The sequence below is a fragment of the Mesoplodon mirus genome, assembly GCF_964341445.2.
Source record: "Mesoplodon mirus genome assembly, chromosome: 13".
In the NCBI taxonomy this organism is placed as follows: Eukaryota; Metazoa; Chordata; class Mammalia; order Artiodactyla; family Ziphiidae; genus Mesoplodon; species Mesoplodon mirus.
The window spans coordinates 507,818-532,558 of NC_138989.1; the positions used below are offsets into that span (position 1 = coordinate 507,818).

General features: G+C 52.3%; 1 protein-coding gene across 2 annotated transcripts; it reads left to right on the forward strand.

Moving 5' to 3' along the window:
• The first annotated feature begins 709 nt into the window (after positions 1 to 709).
• Positions 710 to 23,599, forward strand: CHFR (checkpoint with forkhead and ring finger domains). Of its 2 annotated transcripts, XM_082641204.1 has the most exons (17): positions 710 to 788; positions 951 to 1,094; positions 4,843 to 4,942; positions 7,250 to 7,359; positions 8,251 to 8,310; positions 8,437 to 8,655; positions 9,027 to 9,194; positions 11,780 to 11,936; positions 12,724 to 13,041; positions 15,515 to 15,657; positions 16,676 to 16,792; positions 17,341 to 17,424; positions 17,869 to 17,939; positions 18,892 to 18,979; positions 20,711 to 20,818; positions 21,270 to 21,342; positions 22,503 to 23,599. In XM_082641204.1, the coding sequence occupies exons 2-17, from the start codon at positions 962 to 964 to the stop codon at positions 22,543 to 22,545; spliced, it is 1,992 nt and encodes a 663-aa protein (XP_082497330.1). In that variant the 5' UTR covers positions 710 to 788; positions 951 to 961; the 3' UTR covers positions 22,546 to 23,599. The 2 variants fall into 2 exon arrangements, with proteins under 2 accessions (XP_082497330.1, XP_082497331.1); XM_082641205.1 differs by lacking the exon at positions 710 to 788 and having other exon boundaries at positions 845 to 1,094.
• The last annotated feature ends 1,142 nt before the right edge of the window (positions 23,600 to 24,741 follow it).

Here is a 24,741-nt window from a genome sequence, read left to right on the forward strand (position 1 = left end):
CGAGGTCCCCGTCGGTCAGGCATGACCTCGTTGCTCTGAACCGCGCAGCCCGGGGCCGCACGGCGCCCCCCAGCGACTCGGCATCTGGCCGACCCGCACCTCCACTCCCACGCGCCCGGCACGGACGACCCCAGGGCATCCTCCCCGGGCACACACACCGCAACGCCGCTAGACCCCAGGAGGCGGAATCGCTGAGCCACGGAAACGCGCGTTTAAAACCGAAAGACAGCACCCCCCCCCCAAGAGGTGCAGACCAGCAACCGAGATGCTCGCGCTCTCCAGAGCTCTCCCAGGGCACTACCAACTTTCCGATCGCGGGGAAATTGGCACCCGAAAGCTTCGACTTGCGTTTACCTCGTCATCTGTAAGGTGGACCGTCCCTTTGCATATCTAAACGCCCTCTGCACTTCCAACGCCGCTTTGGGAATTTGCTTCGGGGCCCAACGCCCAAATCACTCCGTCCCTTTTGCCCCGACTTAACATGGCGCTGACCGCAGCTACTTCCGAGATTCTGGAACACCAAATCGTCCCGGCCAGCATTAAAGAGGGCGTCCAGGCCCGCAGCCGCCAGTCTGCGCACGCTCTGCTCGCCTCCACGCGTCCATTCTCGAAGGCAGTCCGCCAGGTTCCGCTCTAGCCGCCGCGCTCGGTGGTTGCCACCGCCCGCCAATCGCAGGGCCCGGACGCCGCTGGCCCCGCCTCACGGATCAGCTGAGGGATCCGAGATGTCCGTTGACAGCGGCGGCGGCGGCCGCGCGGCCGGTTCCGGGTTCGGCGCGGGGCGGGGGGTAAGAGGGCGGCGGGCGCGGGCGGCCGCCGGGACCCGGGGAGGGGGGGGCGGCTGGCGGCGCGGGCCGCGGCGGCGTGGCGCGGGCGGCGAGGAGGAGCGGCGGGCCGCAGCCTCTGCCTTCGCGGGCCGGGTCTCACCCGACGTTTCCGGGTCTCGTCAGATGTGAAGCCGATGGAGCGGCCGGGGGAAGGCGAGCAGTCGCCGCAGCAGCAGCCGTGGGGGAGGCTTCTCCGCCTGGGCGCCGAGGAGGGCGAGCCGCACGTCCTCCTGAGGAAACGGGAGTGGACCATCGGGCGGAGAAGAGGTGCGGGGCGGGGAGCGGGCACGGGGGACGTGGGACGGACTGGGGGAGAGCCGGGGACGGGTCCAGGCACGGGGGCGGGGACCGGGGACCCGGGATGGGGGCGGCCGACGGGGTCCGAGTGCTGGGGGACTGGGGCCGGGGCTTGAGGGTGGGGGCTGGGCGAGACCGGGCCCACTGGGCTGTGGGAGGCCCCTGGACGCGGCGCGTTCTGCTGCCCGGTTTTTCCGGTGGAATGGGCCGTCGTGTAACAGCTGCCGTTTATTCACGTATTGGTCGGCCCAGTTACTTCTGCGTGTTTCATGCAGGTTATTTCATTTTCACTGCAACATTACGAAGTAGGTGCAATAATTTATCCCCTGGAATGCGGTTTTCTCAAGGGTATTACTACCCAAAGCATCTTCTCTGACCTTAATGGAGTGAAATTAGAAATAAGTAGCAGAAGGAACACCGGAAAATCCACAGATATGTGGAAATTAAATAACACTCTTAAGCCACCAGTGGGTCTAAGAGGAAATCAAAAGGGAAATTAGAAAATACTTTGAGATGAATAAAAATTTAATGTACCAAAACTTAGAGGATGCAGGTAAGCAGTGCTCAGAGGGAAATTTATAGCCGTAGGCAGCTACATCAAAAAAAGATCTCAAGTCCCAGCTCCTAGAATACAGCTGCTCAAATATTTCTTGATGTAATGAATGTGGGAAGCTACGGCCTTGAAGAAAGTCCCGTAACTAGTGAGAGGAAGAGCCCTCACCACCCCCATCCCACCCCCCCACCCCCACCCCCCGCACTTGCTGCCTCTAAACTCCTAGCGGCCATCTGGTGATTTAACCTCCCTTGTAGCTTTCCTACTGGGAGTGAAGTGCACTGATCAGGCCAACAAAAATATTTCGTTTTTCTGCAAATTAATAAATTGTCACACTGACTTTATACTTTAAGCAAGAGATAGTGAGAAAGATCAGTGTTTAAAAGCAAATGTTCTTTGGTTTCATTTTGCCCATCATCATGCACCTGTACCTGTTTTTTGTTGGGGTTTTTTGGGGAAGCAGTCTTAAATCCCAATATCAAGTTCATTTTTTTTTTACAACTTTAAAAATATTTACATACCATTAGAAACCTTCCAAGACGCATTGTCTTTCGTTGGTGTGAATGGAAGTTTGGTGGCTGAGCAGAAGCCTGGAGACCACCACCCTCTTGCCCCCAGGCCACCAGCACGAGCATCACCACCGCATAATCTGCTTTGGGCCAATTTACCTGCCGGTGCCTTTGTAGCTACTTCACGGGGTCGCTGTGAAGGTCAAAGGAGATCTTGGGCGAAGTGCTTAGAAGGAGCCTGGTTAAGAGTTGGCACTTAATGTTAGCCATTGTTATTATAACACAGCACTGTAGTATCATTTTACATGCTAACACAAGGAGCAAAAGTGTGTTGTTGAGTTGATTCCTAATGGAAGTCCTTTCCTTGAATATATTAACCTTCCCAGCAAAACTGTATTAGTCTGCCTGGGCTGCCATAACAAAATACCACAGATCCGGAAGCTTAAACAGCAGAAGTATGTTTCTCACAGTTCTGGAATCTAGCAAGTCCAAGTTCACAGTGCCAGTCAGTTTGTTTCCTGGTGAGAACCCTCTTCCTGGATTGCAGGCAGCTGCCTTCTCGCTGTGTCCTGGCCTGCTGGACCAAGAGACCTTTGGCGTCTCCCTCTTATAAATGCTTCAGCCCTATCAGATTAAGGCCCCACCCTAATGACATCATTTAACTTTTATCATTTACAGGCCTTCTTTCTAAATACAGTCACTTTGGGGGATAGGGTTTCAGGTTGTGGAACTAGATTTATTTTAAAACTATTGCACGCCTGCTATATACAAGGCCTTATTTTGAGGAAAAGGGAGAGCTGAGTTGACGTGTGTGGAAGGACGCAGGGGCGCTCGCCTTCCCAAAGACCTTCCCGTTGTCGGGGAGAGGCAGAGATGTGTACCAGCCATGGAGAGAGCAACCAACTGAACGACAAGCAGGGCAAATGCCAACAGTAGAACTTTAGTATTTCAGTTCTCAGTGGAATGCTGATGTTCAGGTATGGAGAAGCCTAGTAAAACCCCACTCCGGCGACAAAGCCTGGTGACCAGCCTGGGTCTGGGGCTGCAAGGAGACCATCCTGGCAGTTTTGCTCAGCGCAAGGGGACAGTCTTGAACACGGGTGAAATTCGCCTTGGATTAATGTAACAAAACACTCCCCATAATGTAGAATGTTTGTGCCAATAAGATTTCTGATATTTAAGGTTTACGGAGGCATAGCTCACACATGGTAAAAGTCACCCCTTTTAGGTGTTCAGGGAGTTTTGAGAAATGGACGCACCACTGCAGTCGAGATGTAGAACATTTCTGTCACCTCAGCAAGTTCCTGGCTGCCTTTTGGAGCCCGTCCCTGCCCTTCAACCCCAAATCCTGGCACCCAGCGATCTGATTTCTCTCCCTATAGTTCTGCCTTTTCCAGAATGCCGTCTAAGGGGAATCACACTGTACTGCAGCACAGTCTTTGGGTCTGACTGCTTTCCCTTGGCTGGTGCTTTTGAGGTTCATCCTTGGCAGTTACGTATATCAGTAGTTTGTTCCTTTTTGTTGCTGGGTGATGTTCTGCAGTGTGTTTATTAATTCACCACCAGTAGACGGGTACCAGTACTGCTTCCCACGTTTGGTTATTAAAAAATAAAGATACTGTAGGGAATTACCTGGCGGTTCAGTGGTTAGGACTTTGCGCTTTCACTGCCAAGGGCGCGGGTTCAATCCCTGGTCAGGTAACTAAGATCCTGCAAGCTGCGGGGTGCGGCCCAAAATAAAATAAAGGTACTATAAACCTTAGTAGCTATGGTGCAAACCTGTTATAAGCAGATTAGTGACTCAGTATTAAAACACTTCTGAAAGCTTTTATTGTTCTTCTTTTTTTTGTTGTTGTTGCGGTACGTGGGCCTCTCACTGTTGTGGCCTCTCCCATTGCGGAGCACAGGCTCCGGACGCGCAGGCTCAGCGGCCATGGCTCACGGGCCCAGCCGCTCCGCGGCATGTGGGATCCTCCCGGACCGGGGCACGAACCTGTATCCCCTGCATCGGCAGGCGGACTCTCAACCACTGCACCACCAGGGAAGCCCGCTTTTATTCTTTTGATTTAAGGAGAGAACAAAGCGTTTGAGGGTTTTCCTCTTGGATTTGATGAGGGTATAACAATTGTACTGAGCCATAGATGCTTCCCCCTCTGTTTTAAATTTTCTTAAACGCGTACATGCGCCTATGATAATTTACTCAGTCATATTTTCTGTGACTCTGTCATTGCTTTAATTTTGTGATGATTTATGAAACCTTAGGTTACACAGAAGAAATTAAGGACTAAGATACTGAAGATATTTAAGCCCCATAGTTTTTTTAAAGTTCTGTAATACTTACCAGGCTATCTGCATATGTGTGCATATTGTAAAAATGTCACCAAGAAGCAGCTGATGTGTAGCTGGAGGTGATGATGGCGCATACCCTCTAGGTAAGGAGGAGTCAGAAAGGTTCAAGACATAGTCCCTGTTCCCTTACTTTGGATTAACACTTAAATGCTTTTTTTTAAAGTTTCTTTGTACTTGATTAAGTGCTGTCTCCTTAAGTGGGTACAACGTGGGTCTTGACTTCCAGCCGCATGCTTTGATTAAGCAAAGGGCGGTATTATGCCTGGTACCCACGGTCGTATCCAGCACGCCCCCCTTGCTGTTTTAGGTTGTGACCTTTCATTCCCCGGCAATAAACTGGTCTCTGGAGATCACTGTAAAATTATAGTGGATGAAAAATCTGGTCAGGTGTCGCTGGAAGATACCAGGTAAGCTCTTTCTGAACTTCTCTCCTCTTGTAGCTTCAGGAAGCCGACTTGAAGCCAGTGAGTGCAGAGAAGAGACAGGGGCCTGCTTTCTATAGCTCAGTAGTCCGATAGGGTCTCCGGGTATTGGGAGATGTATTTTCTGGTTTCCAGGATGGGCTACTTAGTGACACTTTGGTGTCTGTGACCATTCTTAAATGTATTCAGGTTGAAGCAAAAATAGCTCAGAAATAAGACTTAAAAGGCAGTGATACATTTTGGGTTCTTGCAAACCTATTCAAGTTAGACTTCCCCAAATCAAGGAGTCTTTTTTTCTTCTTTTTTAAATTATTATTATACCACATAAGTAGTACATGAAAGTGAAAAGCTTTCCAAAATTCCACTCACCCACAAAATACATATTTATTTTGTATTAATGAGATTATACTGTTACACTGTGTATCTATTTTACTTGTAATGTTTGCAGAGTGCTCATCACGTCCGTATGTCTAGGTCCAGCTCGTCTTTTTCATTATTATATAATAACTTGTCAGCTCCCTTACTGATGGCAAGTTATTCTTTTGACTTGTTCTGACTTTAAACGACACTGCAGTGACTCTCCTCCAGAACTCTTTCCATTCATGTCTGATGGTTTTCCTGGAGTAAGTTTATGGGGAGGAATGCTGGGTGGAAGGCGTGAGTGGCGGACGGCCATCCAGCAGTGTGTTGAGAACACGCCTTTCCCACAAGGTGATTTTCTTCTTAGTGTTGTGAATGTCAAGTGCTATGAGATTCTTTGGTAAGTAGCAGTTTGAGGGATAGAAGACCAGGAATTTGGTTTTATTAGGAAGAACGGATGCTCCTTTTCCTCCTCTGATAGACAGCAGCTCAAGTCCTTTATTTCTCAGCACAATGTACAGTAACAGTGCTGGTTCCAGAGCCTTCCTTCTGCCTCAGGCCCTGGCTCTCCCACACTGGCTACAGGGTAGTATGTGCTTCCCAAGGCTGCTGTAACGATTACACAGGCTCAGTGGCTTAAAACAACACAAATCTGTGATCTTATAGGCCTGGGTGCTCAAAGTCCATCTCAGGTCTCATTGGTGTCGCCTCCTTCTGGAGGCTCTAGGGGAGAAGCTGTCCTCTGTCCTTTCCAGCTTCTAGAGGCTGCTGCCTTCCTTGGCTGAGGTGGCTGGAGGGGCGGGGGTGTTCCAGGTGGGAGGAGCCGCAGGTGCAGAGGCCCCGAGGTGCAGTCAGGAAGACGCCGACGTCCACGCTGGAGAGACTGGACGTTAGCCTGAGAGCAGTGAGGAGTCACTGAGGGGTTTAAGCAGAAAACTGAAATCAGACTTGTGGGTTAGAAGGAGCTTGAGGATAGGTCGTGGGGAAAGCCTGGCCGCAGAGGCCGCGGCAGTGCCGCGGCAGCTCTGCTGGTCTCTAAGTGGGGCTTTACTGGGAAGGCAGCCCAGCCCTCCAGGGACCTGCCACCTGTTGCTGAGGAGTTGGGACGGAGACAGCATGACTGCGCAGCCTGAACTATTTCCTGCCTGGCCCTTTACAGAAATCTAAAGTAGTGGCAGTCTGCTCAGAGGGAAAGGTGACGCCTCTTCAGCACTGGGGGCCTTAGGAGTGGGGCCGTGGAGTTGGGGCCCGTGTGGACTGAGTGCCTGAAATTGGCAAGGGGCGGGGAGGGGTTGCTCAGTTGCTGAGTTTGGCTTTTGTCCGGTGCACTCTTCCCCTTGCCTGCGGGGTTGTCTTTGTCCACTCGGGAGCCCCTCCTCAGGGAGGTGCCTCCTGGTGTCTCCTGGCCGTGCCTTCCCATCCAGCACTGTGGTCCCTGATTAACTGGAGTGACTTCCCAGCAGCAGGGACCGCGCCGTCTTCCGGTCGGTAGCCCTGCATCGATTTGCTTTTGCCCAGAGCCCATCTCGTAGGAGGGTCAGTGCTCATGTGAGGAGTGAACTGAGCTGGGCCGCGGCTGCCGGAGCAGGGTTAGGCCTGTCGACAGAGCGTGGTGCAGGAGCAAGAGAGATGCTGGGAATCAGAGAACGTGCTGCTGGTGGGCGTCCAGGGCTCCACCGGGAGAACGTGGGGCTGGCACAGCGGAGGCGTTAAAACATTTGACACACCATTGGGCTGTGAGTGAGAGGGCAACAGGCAAGGTTCTTCTCAAGAGAATTGTAAGGTGGCACGAGTATTTACATCGTTCCTATGAGTGTTTTATCATTTGCACAGTGGTAGTCTTGAACTGCTTTCCTACTGGCTGTGAAACAGGAAACTTTTAACCCCAAGTTGTTTTAAGTAGGATTAATTGTATTTTCGTTGTCCCTACAGCACCAGTGGAACAGTACTTAACAAGCTGAAGGTTGTTAAGAAGCAGACTTGCCCTTTACAGACTGGGGACGTCATCTACTTGGTGTACAGGAAGAATGAGCCAGAACACAGTAAGGGCGGGGGTCTCCTGGGCTGGACTCACGGGTGGTGCAGCAGGGGACCCGGCCACAGCTGGGAAGCATTGTGGGAAGAGGCTGCTGAAGCAGGTATTTCCTGAAGGAATGTTAGTACTAGCTGCATCCCCCTTTTCGTTCATGTACATTCTTGGTGTGGGTCGTGTCTGTTGAAGAATGGGAGTGTTGACCTCGCGGGCTGAGCCCCAGCCACTCTTCAGAAATACCACTGTGGCCATGAGCCACGGTCTCAATACGGTAGCCAGGAAGACGGGGTGCGGGGGTAGGGGGCGGTGAGGAGGGCACCTGAGTGAGGAGAATAAGGCCTAGAATGGGGGCTGGAGGCCACGGACAGCTCTGCTTTGGGAGACTTTACGGGAGACAGCAAAGGTTAGACAGGATTCCGTGAGGGCTTTTCCAGCTCTGAGCATCTGTGCCTGTGTTGGCGGGAGAAGAATGATGCAGGACAGGGAGAGTTAGGGGAGTCCTTTGAAGGTTACCCCAGAAGGAGGAAGAAGAGGGCAGGTATCCCCTAGACTGTCCTCAGCAGTCAAAGCCAGCCCCCGGCCACAGGGAAGGATCCTGTGTCCAGTCCTGGTGGTTTGAAATAACAAGACACAGGCTCATCCCTCCTCATTGCTTTGCTTGCCTTAGTCTGCCTCCTGATGCCAGATGGTTTTCTGAGGCTTATTTATTTTAAGTTTGGTTCAGATGTTTTGGATCACTTGCTTTAAGATCCCTTAAACCGGCGGATGTGGTTACTAGCTGATAAGTCGAACTAGTCGACAAGGGCAAAGTGACCGTGAGGTGACGGGAGGGAGCAGAAGAGAAAGATGAGCTCTCCTGACGTGTGGCAAACGCCACTCCGGTTTGGTTAATTCCCTTCAGACGTGGCATACCTCTACGAATCTTTACATGAAAAGCAAGGCGTAACACAAGACTCCTTCGGTAAGTGAGATTTTCGCAAAGGAGCGGGTGTGTGCGTTGACTCTTCATCCGCTGGAATGTCTTCCTGACGCAGCGGCTCCCCCTGCGCCCCGACTGTGTTATGCTCCTGCTTCTTTGTGCTTACAGAAGCTAATAAAGAAAACGTGTTCCACGTGACCAAAGATACCTCAGGTGCAGGGCGAGGCGACGACCCCCAGGATCCCCAGGTCCTGCCGTCGCCACCCGCCACTCAGGTGTGCTTTGAGGAACCACAGCCATCAACGTCCACATCGGACCTCTTCCCCACGGCCTCTACCTCTTCCGTGGAGCCCACCTCTGCAGGGCGAGAGCCTCCCTCCAGCTCCGGTGAGATGGGGATCTCGGGGTGGTAGCTGCATTGCCCTTGGTTCACTAATCCTGCCCTGACAAGCCACTGAGGAGTTCAGAGGTGGTGTCAGGCATCAGGCTGTCAGTAGTAAGATTTCTGTAGTAGTAAATGTCTTGTTCCATCCCCAAGAGACAGGCTGAAGGCCAGGGACTACCATACTGTGGTATTCTTTACAGGTTATAATTCCTATACTGTGAAAGTCACACAAAGTGAACCCTTCCGTTGGTTTGGTTTCTTTTAATGACATCTTGGATTACCTGTGCCTGGTTTGAACCAGTGATGCTTTGAACTGCTGTCCCTTCTTCTGAGGCAGGTGAATCAGAACGTCTCTTGTTTGTCCCTCTCACAGGCTTGAGAGGTGCAGACGTCTCCCCAAAAGGGTGTGGTCCATCTGTGGCAAGTGATGAAATCGCCATCTTCCCTTTGGCTCTCCCAGAAAGAGAGGGGGCATCCTTTTCTGTATTGGAGCCCAAGGATCAGGAGGACTTGGAGCCCGTTAAGAAGAGAGTAAAAGCAGGTCAGAGTCTGGTGGTTGCGTGTAGCCTTGGGGCCCCGGCAGCACCGTCGCATCTGAGCCTGTTGGGGCCCCACCATCTGCAGAAGTCGGAGGACCCTGTCTTCAGCTGACACCTGTGGTACCTCAGCATCTTCCAGATGGCAATCGGGGCCTTTTCTTTCCTGTTTGTACCATCGGGATTGAACTGTGTTTACTGTCAGGATATGCTATTGGTTTGGAAACCACATTCTGGGGTTGCAGCTCTGTCCTGATCCAGCAGCCAGTTTTTCTTTTCTTTTCTTTTTTGTGGTACGTGGGCCTCTCACTGTTGTGGCCTCTCCCATTGCGGAGCACAGGCTCCGGACGCGCAGGCTCAGCGGCCATGGCTCACGGGCCCAGCCGCTCCGCGGCATGTGGGATCTTCCCGGACCGGGGCACGAACCCGTGTTCCCTGCATCAGCAGGCGGACTCTCAACCACTGCGCCACCAGGGAAGCCCCAGCAGCCAGTTTTTAAGAGTGTATTATCTTTAAGTGATAGTTTGAACCTCCACGTTAAAGATGATTTTGAGAAAAATCTATACTTTAAAAGTCGAAGTTAAAAAGATTGTAAAACACTTTGGGGAATGTTGTTGGGAGGACAGTAGCTGTGAGGCTGGCCTGAGAGCTGCCCCTGGATTGGGGCAGTGTGACAGGAGGGAGGGCCTCGGAAAGAAACTGCATTATCTGATGTATTGAGTGGAAAATTGAGTTGATTGGCCTGGGGAGGTGTGGGATGAGTCAGCAACAGGTACATAAAAATAAGTATGAAAATGGAGCCACTTTTAACTCTATCAGAAATGAAAAATTGTATACGGAAGAAAATTATACTGTGTGAGCAGTGAATATTTAAGCATAATAATATAAATACGATATACCTATCCAATCATTGTGTTAGAATAATATTGGGAAGGAGACCCAGAGGGGCAGAGTCCTTCTCTGCTTTAACGGATGCCAGGAGATGATGTCTAAAATCCACCAGCCTAAACGTAGCTTGACAGTTCAGAAACACAGAGGTCCAGACCAGAAGAAACAGAAGACACGGAAGTCGTTTCCCCAGAGGAGGGAGGGTGAGGCTGAGGACAGGCTGGGGCAGAGGGCTGCTGCTTTGATTTTCTTTTAAATATTTGACTTTTTAAATTGTAAGTATTTTTTAATTAAAAATAAATTTAATCTCTGCTTATAAAAAAAGTAAAACACACTGGCAGAAAAAAAAATTTAAGCTCCTGGTAACATTTGAGGGTCTGTATTTTCCAGCACTTCCCTGTGTGCATATGGGTCACATTTTTTGTTTGTTTAAGCAAAAATGACTTTACACACAAATGCTATTTGACACCTGGCCTTTATCTCTCACCCGTGTATCCTGAGTGTCTTTTTTATGCTGTTAACTATTATAAAACACAACTTAAACATACTGGATTATGAGACTTACTTTGAACCTTTGTAAAAATGCCCTTTAAAATACAGTGAGGGAATGGCCATCATCAAAAAATCTACAAACAATAAATGCTGGAGAGGGTGTGGAGAAAAGGGAACCCTCTTGCACTGTTGGTGGGAATGTAAATTGATACAACCACTATGGAGAACAGTATGGAAGTTCCTTAAAAAACTAAAAATAGAACTACCATACGACCCAGCCATCCCACTACTGGGCATATACCCTGAGAAAACCATAATTCAAAAAGAGTCATGTACCACAGTGTTCACCGCGGCTCTATTTACAATAGCCAGGACATGGAAGCAACCTAAGTGTCCATCGACAGATGAATAGATAAAGAAGATGTGGCACATATATACAATGGAATATTACTCAGCCATAAAAAGAAACGAGATTGAGTTATTTGTAGTGAGGTGGATGGACCTAGAGTCTCATACAGAGTGAAGTAAGTCAGAAAGGGAAAAATGAGTACCGTATGCTGACACATATATATGGAATTTAAGAAAAAAAATGTCATGAAGAACCTAGGGGTAAGACAGGAATAAAGACACAGACCTACTAGAGAATGGACTTGAGGATATGGGGAGGGGGAAGGGTAAACTGGGACGAAGTGAGAGAGTGGCAAGGACGTATATACACTATCAAATGTAAGGTAGATAGCTAGTGGGAAGCAGCCGCATAGCACAGGGAGATCAGCTCCGTGCTTTGTGACCACCTAGAGGGGTGGGATAGGGAGGGTGGGAGGGAGACGCAAGAGGGAGGAGATACGGGGTTATATGTATACATGTAGCTGATTCACTTTGTTATAAAGCAGAAACTAACACACCATTGTAAAGCAATTATACTCCAATAAAGATGTTAAAAAAAAAATACAGTGAGGGGACTTCCCTGGTGGTCCAGTGGTTACAACCCCGAGCTTCCATTGCAGGGGGCACGGGTTCGATCCCTGGTCGGGGAACTAAGATCTCACATGCCCCGCAGCGTGGCCAGTAAATAAATAAATAAAATTTAAAAAAAAATACAGGGAGGACTGGGTCTCCTGTCCACAGGTTAAGACGTCTGTAAAACCAAGAGATGGAGTGCACTTCCTCCATGGTCACGATGTTGAGAACGTGTCCCTTTCCGTTGCAGACGGGGAACCCGCCCTGAACCTGCCCATGCTGGTCGCCGACCCGGGCGGAGACCCCCACAGTGCCCTCGACATCAGAGCTGCGACTGTGAAGCCAGACAAGATGGAGGAGACGCTCACGTGCATCATCTGCCAGGACCTGCTGCACGACTGTGTGAGGTACGCCTGCAGGGCCGCAGACGGGGCTGGCCTCTGCATCAGGCTCTCTGAGGTTACCATAGCCATTCTCCTTGTGTGGCTGACAAGCTGAAAGCCGGGCCTGTTGACTGACGCTGCACAGGAGCCTGCGAGACGCGTGCAGCGGCTCTGACCTCAGTGGCCAGGTCCACCTCAGCTAGAGCAGGGGAGCTGTACCGAGTGGCCAGCATCTCGTGGTTAAGGAAACACGATAGTTAACATGGAGCGAAGGTGCCAGAACGAAGATCTCTCCTTGCTTCTCTGTGGGAACTTAAAAGTAGTCTGTCCGCAGTTTGGCTTAAATGCAGGTCTTTACCACCCACACCCAGTGTCTCCGCTCTTCCCGTTCCTGGTGGCCCTGGCCACCAGTGGTCCCTGGCCCTCCTGGAGCACAGATTGCCACGTGGCCCCGGTCTCTTGTAGTTGACAAGCGCACAGCTGGAGCAGTTGCAGTTGAACGCCGTGTTTTTGCATGGGGACTGCTTCTCAGGCAGGTCGTGGAAGGCAGGCAGCGTGCCCCTGCGTGAGCTGAGGTGCAGCCCCGCCAGCCGCGGGCCCCGCCACGGCATGGGTGGAGCGCCCCAGAGCACAGGCCTGAGGCCCTGCGGAGTTAAAAGAGCGGGGGGCGGGAGGCGGGGGGCAGTTGGCCCATTCTTCTGTTTTGTACCCGAACCTCAGTCTGAGCAGGGCCACGTCCTCCTTCGGAGAAAGAAGCAGCATGACCCTGGGTCCCTGCTTCTCATACCCAGTGCCCGTCCTGTGCCCTCAGCCTACAGCCCTGTATGCACACCTTCTGCGCCGCCTGCTACTCGGGCTGGATGGAGCGCTCTGCCCTATGCCCCACCTGCCGTTGTCCAGTGGAGCGGATCTGTAAAAACCACATCCTCAACAACCTGGTGGAGGCGTACCTGCTGCAGCACCCGGACAAGAGCCGCAGCGAGGAGGACGTGCGTAGCATGGCCGCCAGGAACAGGATCACGCAGGACATGCTGCAGCCCAAGGTCCGGAGGGCCTTCTCCGACGAGGAGGGGAGCTCCGAGGACCTGCTGGAGCTGTCGGACGTGGACAGCGAGTCCTCGGACGTTAGGTGAGCCTCGTGGGTGCGGGGCAGGCGGGATGGGTCTGACCGCCCCCCAGGACCTGCTGGTCTGGGCCGCTGCTGAGGTGCGACGCTCTGGCCCAGGTGACTGTGATGAGGCTTGCTCACTGCCCTGCCTCCTGCGACAGCCTCTTTTTGTATATGTGGAATATTTATTCTATTATTTTGTTGCTTATCTGTATATTTTTTCTAGTTTATTATGATATAACTGACATACCGCAGTGTAAGTTCAGGATGGGCAGCATAATGCTTTGGCTTAATTATTGTGAGAGGATCACCACAGTAAGTGACACCCTTTTGTTTGCTGAGTCATCATCAAGTGCCTTGATTCACAGGCTGAGACAAACTCTGCAGAAGCACACTCACTCTCTGTAGCTTGTCTAGTGATCATACGTCCTGCACCGTAAGTTGCAGTATTTATCATCTGTTAGGATGTTATTGTAGAAAAGCCACAGTCACCTGGCAGAGGGAGCAATCCTAGGAGACCTTATTTATTTATTTATTTATTTTGGTACGCGGGCCTCTCACTGTTGTGGCCTCTCCCGTGGCGGAGTACAGGCTCCGGATGCGCAGGCTCAGCGGCCATGGCTCACAGGCCCAGCTGCTCCGCAGCATGTGGGATCTTCCCGGACTGGGGCACGAACCCGTGTCCCCTGCATCGGCAGGCAGACTCTCAACCACTGCGCCACCAGGGAAGCCCTAGGAGACCTATTTTATCTGCTGTAGAATGTTGGGGTTTTTTTCATAAATTTATTTTATTTATTTATTTTTTGGCTGCGTTGGGTCTTCATTGCTACATGCAGGCATTCTCTTGTTGTGGCGACCTGGGGCTACTCTTCGTTGCAGTGTGCGGGCATCTCACTGTGGTGGCTTCTCTTGTTGCGGAACACAAGCTCTAGGCCCACGGGCTCAGTAGTTGTGGCTCACAGGCTCTAGAGCACAGGCTCAGTAGTTGTGGCGCATGGGCTCAATAGTTGTGGCTTGAGGGCTCTAGAGCGCAGGCTCAGTAGTTGTGGCGCATGGCCTCAGTAGTTGTGGCTCGCGGGCTCTAGAGCGCAGGCTTCAGTAGTTGTGGCACGCAGGCTCAGTAGTTGTGGCTTGAGGGCTCTAGAGCGCAGGCTCAGTAGTTGTGGTGGACGGGCTTAGTTGCTACGTGGCACGTGGGATCTTCCCGGACCAGGGCTCAAACCCTTGTCCCCTGCATTGGCAGGCAGATTCTTAACCACTGCACCACCAAGGAAGCCCTCTGCTGTAGAATGTTGATGTTTCCTGACTTGGAAGTCCAGGGTATGAATTTTTGTGTTGTGGCCATAATATTTAAAAAGACAAAACCGCCCCCCCCTCAGTTTATTATCTTTGTTTCTTTCCCCCAAATTTAGCACATAATGGTCAAGCAAAAAGAAAACCAAAATCACTTTAGTGTGAACATTTTATTACGTATTCATCTGGCCATACATATGTGTAGTCATACATATTTTTTTACCATTTAAAACATTTCTTTGTAATATTTTGAATTCCGAACAAAGCTGCAGTGCATGGCCTGCATTTACAGTTCAGTGCACATGTCCAGTCTTTTCTTGGAGATAAGTACATGGAAGTAGGATGCTCAGGTCAGGAGTCTCACTGAGGGGACGCCTTGCTGGACTTCTGGCATCTGTCATGAAACGCCTGTCAGAGAGTCCTGGTGTCAGTGCCCCACAGGGTGTGCAGAGGGGCAGCAGTGATCCCTGCGACACTCGGAGTAATGGGACACACAGGTATCTTATTCCCGTTTATATGTTTTTCTTACATACGAGGCTGAATGTCTTCAGTGTTTCCGCATTTTCTAGTCAGGTCTCGCCTGTCCTTCCCGTTGGTGGCAGGCTCAGGCAGGCATCCTCTGACCGAGATGAGGGGAGAGTCCGTGCATGCCTTTCCTGCAGATTCTATTTTACCGTCTGCAGATTTGAAAGCTCAGCTGAAGTGCATACAGCTGGGTGAAAGCCCCTGATGACAGCGGCATCCAGCCCTGGCATGTTCTGCTCAGATTTTAACGAAAGGAAGGGTGTGCACTGGGCGGGCATCAAACCTGTGAGAGCGCGTCCTGCCCAGTGTGGGGACAGGGTGGTTTTGCCCCCAGGGATGGCTCAGGGGGGTGAGGGGCAGGGAGAAGACATCTCAGTACCCCAGGAGTGGCCGAGGGCTCTGGGAACGTGCGGGAAAGGGGGGCTGGGAGGTGGCGGGGAGGAGAGCCTGCCGACTGCTGCTGTGCAGGATGGGCGCCGAGCCGTCCTTCCCTTTTGCACACACTGGGTACAGCACCTGGTGCAGAGCTGAGGCATGCAGGCAGGACAAGGCCGGTGAGCGGGGATCTGGGTCTTGTCCCGTCACTAGGGCTGGGCTGTCGTTGCCACCACCCTTATACACGGCCAGAGCAAGTGTCTCCTCTTTCCTCCGAGCTCCGGGTTTTCTTCCCTTGCAGTCAGCCGTACATCGTGTGCAGACAGTGCCCCGAGTACCGCAGGCAGGCGGGGCGGCCCCTTCCCTGCCCAGGGCCCGGCAGTGAGCCAGGGGCACCGCAGGCCCCTGGGGATGCACCATCGACGTCCGCCAGCATCACGACAGGTGAGACGGCCACACCTTCCGTGCTGTCCCGACCATTCGGGAAGCGGGTGGCACTTCTGCTGGCTCCTCTCTGCTCGAATGGCTCGTTGCTTCTCATAACCTGTTTGGAGCTAAGAAACCAGATAATTAACTTCATTTGTGGGCCTCGGCTCCTGGACATACCCGAGGATTCAGTCCTGATTCTAACACTTACCCCCCACCCCGCCCAGCCCACTACCTCAGGGCAGTCGGCATCCCCCGTGGTGCTCACCAAAGCCAAAAGGACCATCACACACAGGCCCCTCCAGTGAGGGACTGGCTTCTTTCCAGCAACAGGACATGATGTTACCAGAGCCGCCCTGAGCTATCTGTTCGATGCCCGTTTCAGTGGGCAGGTCCCCAGGTGCCATCAAGAAAGGGAAGGTGGGCACGTGGACTGTGGTTTGTGGCCCTGTGTTGTAGGGCCTGGCCTCTCTGCCACCGTCAGCCTGAGCCTGTCAAGAGGCCACTGACCTAAGGATTGCGACCCAGAGCCACGTTCTTAACCATCTGCCACGATGCTGTGCCATGGCTCTTGGGGGCTTCCTTGTAGGCCCCTTGGGTAGGGATGGCTGGGGCAGCGTGTGGAAGGCCCCACTGGGACCGTAGTGCAGTGTGTGAGTGACGGGGGGCCGGGCCATGTGGACACAGCTCCTGGTCCAGGGTCAGCCAGCAGGGACTAGAGAAACCGCTTTACTGTTTTCTGGCCTGCCCTTCCTTTATGGGAAATGGTAGAAAACCTTCATGTGATCTTTGAAATCTTACTACAACTACTGAACCAGGAGGTAACTTCAGTGATTTTTCAGTCTATTTAAACTTCTTAGTTTGAGCGGTAGACCGTCACTTGACTGTAGGAAAATAGGCCTGAGTTCTGTCCGGGTTTTCTTGTAGGTCTGTGTCTTCGTGCAGACCTTACAGCTGCCCCTCTGGGTGTGGTCTGAGCTGCTCTTGCTGCCCGTGTGCTGGCGGCACCAGCCTGAGTGTCCTGTCTGTTCCACAGCCCAGGACTACGTGTGCGCTCTGCAAGGAAGCCACGCCATATGCACCTGCTGCTTCCAGCCCATGCCCGACCGGAGGGCGGAGCGTGAGCGGGACCCCCGCATCGCCCCCCAGCAGTGTGAGTGAGGGTGTGGGTGTGCGCCGTCTTCCCGGCGCCCCTCCCCGCCTCGGAGCCGCTCCCGTGTGTCCTTCCAGCTCAGGTTTCAAGAGTGTCGTGGACTTCTCTGTGTGGTGTGAAGTAAGGGCACAGCTCTGTTTCCACCTGCGTCGTCAGGTGTCTCTGCGGGACCACGTTGAATAATCTATCTTTTCCCACCGGTTGATAACCCCGCCCCCGTCATACACTAAGTTTCCACACACGGGGGGCTCTCTTTCTGGATCTTGTATCTGACGTGTGTCCCCACAGTAGTTCTCCAGTGTGTCATTTTATTCTATTCTATTCCATTCTATTCTGTTCACTGTGTGGCTTTCTGGACCTCAGATCCCCGACTAGGGATTGAACCCGGGTCCAAGGTATCACTTTAAAGTCCAACGGATGAGCTATATGGCGCTTTAGTTTACAGTCTTTGGATCACTATGAAAATCGAGCTTGTCATTTATTTACCAGTTCCTTGAACCTTCTCCTCGCTGGATGGCGTGACTGGTGCTTGTGCTCTGTGTCCGCAGGTGCCATCTGCCTGCAGCCTTTCTGCCACCTGTACTGGGGCTGCGCCCGGACCGGCTGCCTCGGCTGCCTGGCCCCGTTCTGCGGTAATGCCGGCCCTGCCATCGATTGCCGCCACCTTCCCGTGTGCTCTCGTGCACTTGAGGCCAGTGCTGGGCTGGCCGTGTGCCCGAGGAGGGAGAGGCCACGTTGGTCACCATGAGTTGGCCCCTTTCCCTGGTGGTCTGCGTAGGTTTGCGAGCGTCAGTGAGGGGGATGCTGAGTCATGCACGAGGACCACCCCCACTAAAAATTCGTGTCCAGACTTCACGACCCCAGACCAGGGGCTGCGCAGACTGGCCGTTTCTGGGGGGAGTGGAATGGAAGTCCTTTTACTTTTTCTCTGTTTGAAGTTGTATTTTGTCATGGAACTTTTTATTCTTTGTAGACTCCATAATGAAGGAAATTTGGTTATCTTAACTGTTGCGTGAACGGTGCTTTCGTAAAGTGTGTATGAAACGGATAACACTGCTTCCCTCTGTTCCTGACAGAACTCAACCTGGGCGACCGGTGTCTGGACGGGGTGCTGAGCAACAACAACTACGAGTCGGACGTCCTGAAGGTACAGGCCCGGAGAGGCCAGCGGGAGGCCTTCCAGGACCCGCCAGTGACCTCATGACTCGGCATTTCTGACTAGTGCTGCCACTGTGTATCTGCTTGTCCCTATATTCCCCCCAAATAGGTATTCCTTCATCCCCGCCACACAAGAAGCCACAGGAATTGTCCCCCACAGTTCCGGCTCCTGCTCGGCCTGCGCAGAGTGGGGCAGGGGGCGCGGCCGGCCCTCGGGTGCAACCAGGACTGCCCTGTCGCTCTCCTCCCGCGTTTCAGGGGGCAGCGGCTCTTAGAACTTCAGTGCTTAACGTGCACGTCAGCCTCTTGCCAGGAGTCTTGCCTTCACCTGGACCATGTGCGGCATCGGCCGCCAGGGTGAATGGCAGGCTCCTCAGCATCGCGGTACTCAGGCTAGATGTCCACGGGGCGCTTCCTTGTAGGTTTGCACAGAAGAAGCCAGGTAGCTCCACGTGTCTCGAGGGCAGAGCACAGGTCCAGACCCCTGGCTTCCTTGTCACGTGGTCGTGGGCCTGTTTCTGCACTGTGGCCACTCCGGCCAAGGTTAGGTGTCTCGCTGCTCCTGTGCTAGGACTGTCTTTGCAGAATTTCAGAGAGGGTGTGGTAACTCTTACGCTCGAGGTTGTAAAGCTAGCCTGCCTTTTGAGACTCCGAAGAAGCACCTTGGACAAAAATCTTGTGCAGTCGTGTGTGGATGTGATACCACGTCTGTCCCAGGCCTCCTGGTCTGCGAGGCTATCTGGGCCGTCCAGGCTGTGGTCCTGGAAGCAGGGCTCCTAACTGCACGCAGTGCTCGCCCTCTGCAAGTGCCCACCACGCTTATTAGGTGCTTGGCTTTACCCACCTTCCAGGGCCTTTTATGAAATGTCAACCCTTTTTGCCATTTTAGTGTTTCTTTCTCCAAGCTTGTGTTTCTTCTCTTGCCCATTTCCCTGTTACAGAATTATCTGGCCACCAGGGGTTTGACGTGGAAAAACATGTTGACTGAGAGCCTCGGGGCTCTACAGAGGGGAGCGTTCCTGCTGTCTGGTAAGCCTCATGCCTGCCCTCCCGCACCGACTGGTGCTTTCCAGGGCAGCTCTGCCTCTGGTAAACCAGCCACACCCGCCAGGCCGCATGCTGGCAGGACTGCTTGTCAGCTTTCCCATGCTCACACCTGCGACCTCCGCCCACCCTGGCAGACACACACAAAGGTCCTACTACTCTTGGGTTTCTTTTTTTATGTTGGGTTTGAGTGGACATGACATATTCTGGAATCTTTTCTCGCACAGGGAAGGGAAGGCACAGCTGGAGAGGTGTTGGCCCTACCGCCTGTCAGCGCTGACATCCTGGGGCTGGTTGTTCCCAAACCCTCACGGTCCTTGGTGCCTGTCCCTCAGTGCGTGGGTGACTCAGTGAAGGCTCGCCCCCTCTCCCAGGGACACCCAGTGCATCGTGAAGTGTGAATTTTTGTCACTAAGGGAGGGTGCAGAAAAATCAAGTGATTTTTTTTTTCCCTAAGACATGAATTATTATGAAAGACTTGAGAGGTTTGCTGGGAACCCTTCTAAGCTATTTTTGGACACATTCTAGTGAATGTCTTGGGTTTTCTCTGCTGCGACGGCTCTGTGTGGTTGGGTCTTAAGTCCTTATGCTTTTTAATGGCTATTTTTATAAGAATGACGTGGTTCACAAAGAAAATGTAAGTGGTACAAGGACGTCTGAAGGATAAAGTGAAAATCATTAGAAATCCCACCGCCTAAAAAGATAAAAAGATACCCAGTGATAATACTTTCACGATCACCCTTCTAAGTACACGTACCCATGTGTGTGTATAATTTGTATAAATGAAATCCTATCAGATATGCTTTTAGTAAGCTATTCACTCACCAATGTATCTTGGACCCTTCCTATGTCAATAAAGATCTATACCGTGATTTTCAGTTAGCATCCTGATACCATCCTTCATTTAGCCAATTCGTTAGCAAAGGTTATTTAAGTTGTTTCCAGCTTTTCACTATTTGAAACAACACTGAAGCTGTCAAGCATGCAGTCCTGTAGGTTTAACAGTTGTACCATTAGGATAATAAACAGGGCTGCTGGAGGCACGGTTGAGGTGTGCCTGGGGCCTGAGGGCCAGCATCCCCTGAGCCCGTCAGCTGCATGTTTGCCTTCTAGACCTTGTAAATATGAAAGAGGCAAACGGTGAGGTATCATTGTTTTATCTGCCATATTTGATTATTAATGAAATTGAAGATATTTTTGTTTTACAGGCCATTTGCTTGTCTGTGTCGTTGGTCCATATTTATGTTAGGCTATTTGGACTTGGGAGGTATGGATTTGTGTGATATCTTTGTTAATTAAGGGTACAACACATTGTCATTTGTGCTGAAAATATGTTCTCTGCTACTTCATTAGTATTTCATTTTTGTTGTACGTGTTTCCATTGTGATGTTTAAACTGTAGGCAGTCACATTTACAAATCCTTCCCTCTGTGCCATTCGGTTTTCATGTCTTAGCTGGAAATAGCTCAAGAGAAGGACAGTCATTCCTCTTAGTACTTTTCTAGATTTTTTGGAATATTTGAATTTTTAATCCAGGTGGAATTATTTTGCCGTAAGGAAGTAAGTTGGTATCTAGGTTGGTTTTGTTCTCGTGTTCCAAATGTCCAGCCCTTTGTCTCCGGCCTGTCTGTGGATCAGTGCACTGGTCCCCCAGCAGTTTGCAAGTCCGCGTCTATTTTGCCACCACCGTGCCTATAAGAGGCTGTGTTCCTTCTAGATTACAGAATCACCGGAAACACCGTGCTGTGCTACTGCTGTGGCCTGCGGAGCTTCCGCGAGCTGACCTACCAGTATCGGCAGAACATCCCTGCTTCTGAGCTGCCGGGTAAGGAGACCCCCGCCCCTACCCGCACCTGGCCCGCAGCTCAGTTCTCTTTGTGTTGGCTCCTACTCTCCTTTGCAATAGCTAGATAGCCTGTGTGGGCCTTTGCTCTGTGTTCTTAGTGGACGTCTGCGTCGGCCAGGGACACGGGCGGGTCTCAGGGCTGTCCCTGCCTGGTGCCTGCACAGGCTCTGGGTCTCTGAAGCAGGTTGCTAAAACAAGATGCCCAACAAACGTCCTATGGGCAACCGGAGTCATCTCACTTCTAACCTGTGTTTTCAGCTGAACCTTTTTTTCCTTTCCTGGAGAACAGTGCAAGGAAACAAGCTGTGAAGTGTGACGAAGCACTGTGCGTTTGAGCTGCAGTGTCTCTTTGGCCTTGGCTTAAATTCACTAGGCTGAGTCTGTGAGTGTGGTGTGTGTGTCACACGTGTTCACTTTTCTCTCTCCCTAGTGGCCGTAACGTCCCGTCCTGATTGCTACTGGGGCCGCAACTGCCGCACTCAGGTGAAGGCTCACCACGCAATGTGAGTGCGGCACGGGGGCGGGGGCCGGGCCGGGGCTGGAGGAGTCCCCTGCAGAGAGGCAAACCCACGCTTTCCCTACAGGAAGGTGCTCTTCTTTAAGCGTTCCGGCCAAGTTGATATCGCAGCTTTTAGGGATGTGCATGAACTAGTCAGCTCTCTACTTATAAACTAATTTAGTTGTCATGCTTTTATAAAGTCACATAGTATATATCAATAAAAAATCATCACTTAGACACTCTGCTTTTCTGTTATCTCATTTCATGAAACGTTGGCATACAAACGTTCACCTCCCGCTCCACCTCCACGTGTCCAGAGCACAGGCAGCCATCCCCAGCCCGCACGTTCGAGGTTTAGCACTTTCCGAATCCGTGGCTGAGGTCACTGAGAACTCCCATCCCGAGCCACGCTGCCGTGCACCTGGGTCTACCTTTGCCTTTGGTGCCGTGGTGGCTCACAGGCTCTCGCTGGGAGTTTCCCACGGGGTGTTTAGAGGCTGTTCATGCTGACGTGCACGTTGCCACGCGCGGTGGCCCGTGGGAGCAGGCTCGCCTACGCTTTCAAACCACAAGGGAAGCAATCACATAAATGAGTTCCGTGGATGGATGCTGTGTGGGGCAACTGTAACCCCAAACAGCCATTTGAGGCTCAAGCTGAAGTACTTGAGAGAGTGCCCCTGGCTAGGAGTCATCACGAGGCCTCCGGGAAAGGGGCTGCCTCTGAGGGAGTGATTTGGTGGAATAAAAGGCTTGCTTTGTATGCGAGCATTAACTGTGTGGAAGAGACCATCTTATTCTAAGAAAAGAGATTTCAGTACTAACAGGCTAACCCTTCTCAGTAAACACTTGGGTCAGAGCAGCAAAGACATATTCGTCTTCTTGGAGAGGAGGTGGCGTCAGCCCCACCAGGTCACCCACAGTGCCTTGGGGATGCTTTGAGTCTCTGGGAATTACCTAAATGTTCCACTTACATTTTAAAATTTAAAAAAGGAGAAAAGAGGCTGCGTTTGGGGCTAGTTTCTTTGATGGTATGAGAGACAAGCCCTTGCGAACCCCCAAGCACAGGGTTGCTTCTCCTGTAGCTCCCCCAGGCGCAATTCAGAATTCCTTTGTTGAATGTGTCTCTGATGCCCTCTTGTGTATTTCACCGTTGTCTCCCTGCAGGAAATTCAATCACATCTGTGAACAGACGAGGTTCAAGAACTAAACATCCAGGGAGGCAGCACAATGGCTGGGGAGTATTGCCGGTCAGTGACACGTGTCTCAGAAAATACTGAATACAGACGCTTTAAGAGCATTTCACAGTGCCCCTCAGGGGACACCGGGGTCTCTGCGTTGGCCACTCTGGTGCGACCTTTCTCTTGTGGAGCGAGACCCTCTCGGCAAGAACCCCTACCAGTGGCACCCAGAGCCCTGGGCCCGAGCAAGAGCCGTCAGCCGTCCCCTCATGTTGAAGATGACCACGAGGTTTGCTCTCTGTACCTTTCCCACAACCACGGTCAAAGCAGACGTCTCTCTTCAAGAAAAGTGCCCTGGGAGAAGAAGGGGAGTTTGTCAGAAACGCTGTGCTGTTTGGGGGAAGGGAACAGAGTTTCCCGCCGGGGCAGGCACGGCGGCTGTGACCTGCGCACTTTCATAGGTTCGGTGCTCATCTCCTAATAAGACTTAAATATCGCAAACTGTAGCACAAATGATATAACTTATAATTCACAAGTTGACTAAAATGGGAGATAGTATGATATTTGAAAGAATAAGGATATGTTTCTGTTTATAAAAGAAAAATCATCCGACGTCCAGGGACCCCGGCGTCAAGGGCGTGATTGGGTCACTGCCATGCCGGACTCCTCAGCACAACTGCAGCCCTGCCAACCTGTCCCACCTTCTTCACTCTTCCCCTGTGGCCGGGGCCGGGTGGCCCAGGGACCTGGGGTGTAGGTCGTCCCTGGTGGTGCCCCGGCCCGCCAGTAGCAGCTTCTTCCCACCGAGAGCTTCCACAAGTCCTTGCCCTTTCCGCCTGCTATGGGTTTGCCGTTGTCATCTGGAATAATACTTGAAATTTTATTGTTTAAAAAAAAAAGTTTTTTATCATTTGTTGAAATCACCCGTTAACGTTTGTTTGCAAAATTGTACCTTTTTTGCTTCTTCTCAGGAATACGATTTTCAACTTTGTGTTGCTCTTGATACAGACTCTGAGAAGCAGTGCTCCGTGGAAGAAGGCCTCCTTCCTGCGTTCTAATAAACAAGCCGTGTCTGTTTCTCTCCCCGGCACGTTCGTTCGTGTGCTGGTTGTGATGTGCTCCCTCCTGTCACGGTGGGACCGGCTGCGGGCGTCACTGGTTACCTGCTGACTAACAAAGAGTCCTCCCGGGGGCTCCACTTGGATTAGCCTCGCAGGCCCTGCAGGCGTGTGTGACCTGGGGTCAGGGCCCGGGTCTGAGCATTTGGGAAAAGGCACAGGTTCCCTTGGATCCGCCAACCCCGACTTGGTCCCAGGTTGAAGGCACGGCTTTGTGTCTAAGCCCCGGCCTGGCTCGTGCGGGCACGAAGCTGCCCTCCATGCTTAGGACCTTGACTCATCGCCCCCCTTCACTTCTGACCCTGACCCCTCCCTCAAACTAAGAACAGAGACGCAGGCCCCGTAGCAGATGTAGCAGCTTCCTTGGCCAAGGCTTAACCACGCAGCCTTCCTTGGGCTGCGCTGGATCCATCAGCGAAGGGCAGGGCATGCGCCGCGTCAGACCGCTGATCCACGGCGCTGGCCCGCCTGCAGTGGAGCTTGGATTCCCCACTTCTGACAAGCACACCGGGGTCAGAACGGAGCTTGTCAGCTCTAACCTGAGGCAGGAGCCCGGGCCGGGGTGGTGGTTCTCCAGGCTTGCTGACAAGCTGTTGTATAGGGCGCACCGTGAGGTGTTTCTGGGACTTTTCCCTACTTCCTGTTCCGTGACACACACACCCCCGCTCCCCGCCGCATCCAGCCCACAGTGGGTTGGAGCCTGCTGTGTGCTCGTGTCCTGGTGGCTCAGCTCGTGCCCGACGACTCCCATGTGCTTGTGGCCGGCTCCTTGGGCCCAGCTCATGTCCTCGCACAGCCTTGCTCAGCCCATCCCCAGACTCGTGTCCCCCTTGGGCTCCTGGTGCCCCCGTCAGACGGGCTGGCCCTGCCCGCGCTTCCCATCTGCTGGGCATCCTCCAGGGGCTGCACACTTGCCCTTCCTGGCCTGTGGGTTCAAGCTCCAGGCAATCGCCTGGAGTCCTCTTCGGGCCAGCCTCTGTCAGCGCTCCTGGTGTGACCAAGGACCCAGGAGGTCATCTTAAATACCTCATAGCTAACAGGATTGGAATCACAGGCATAGATCTGAGAGCCCCAGCATGACATCGGTGGATCTTACCCCAAGGAAGT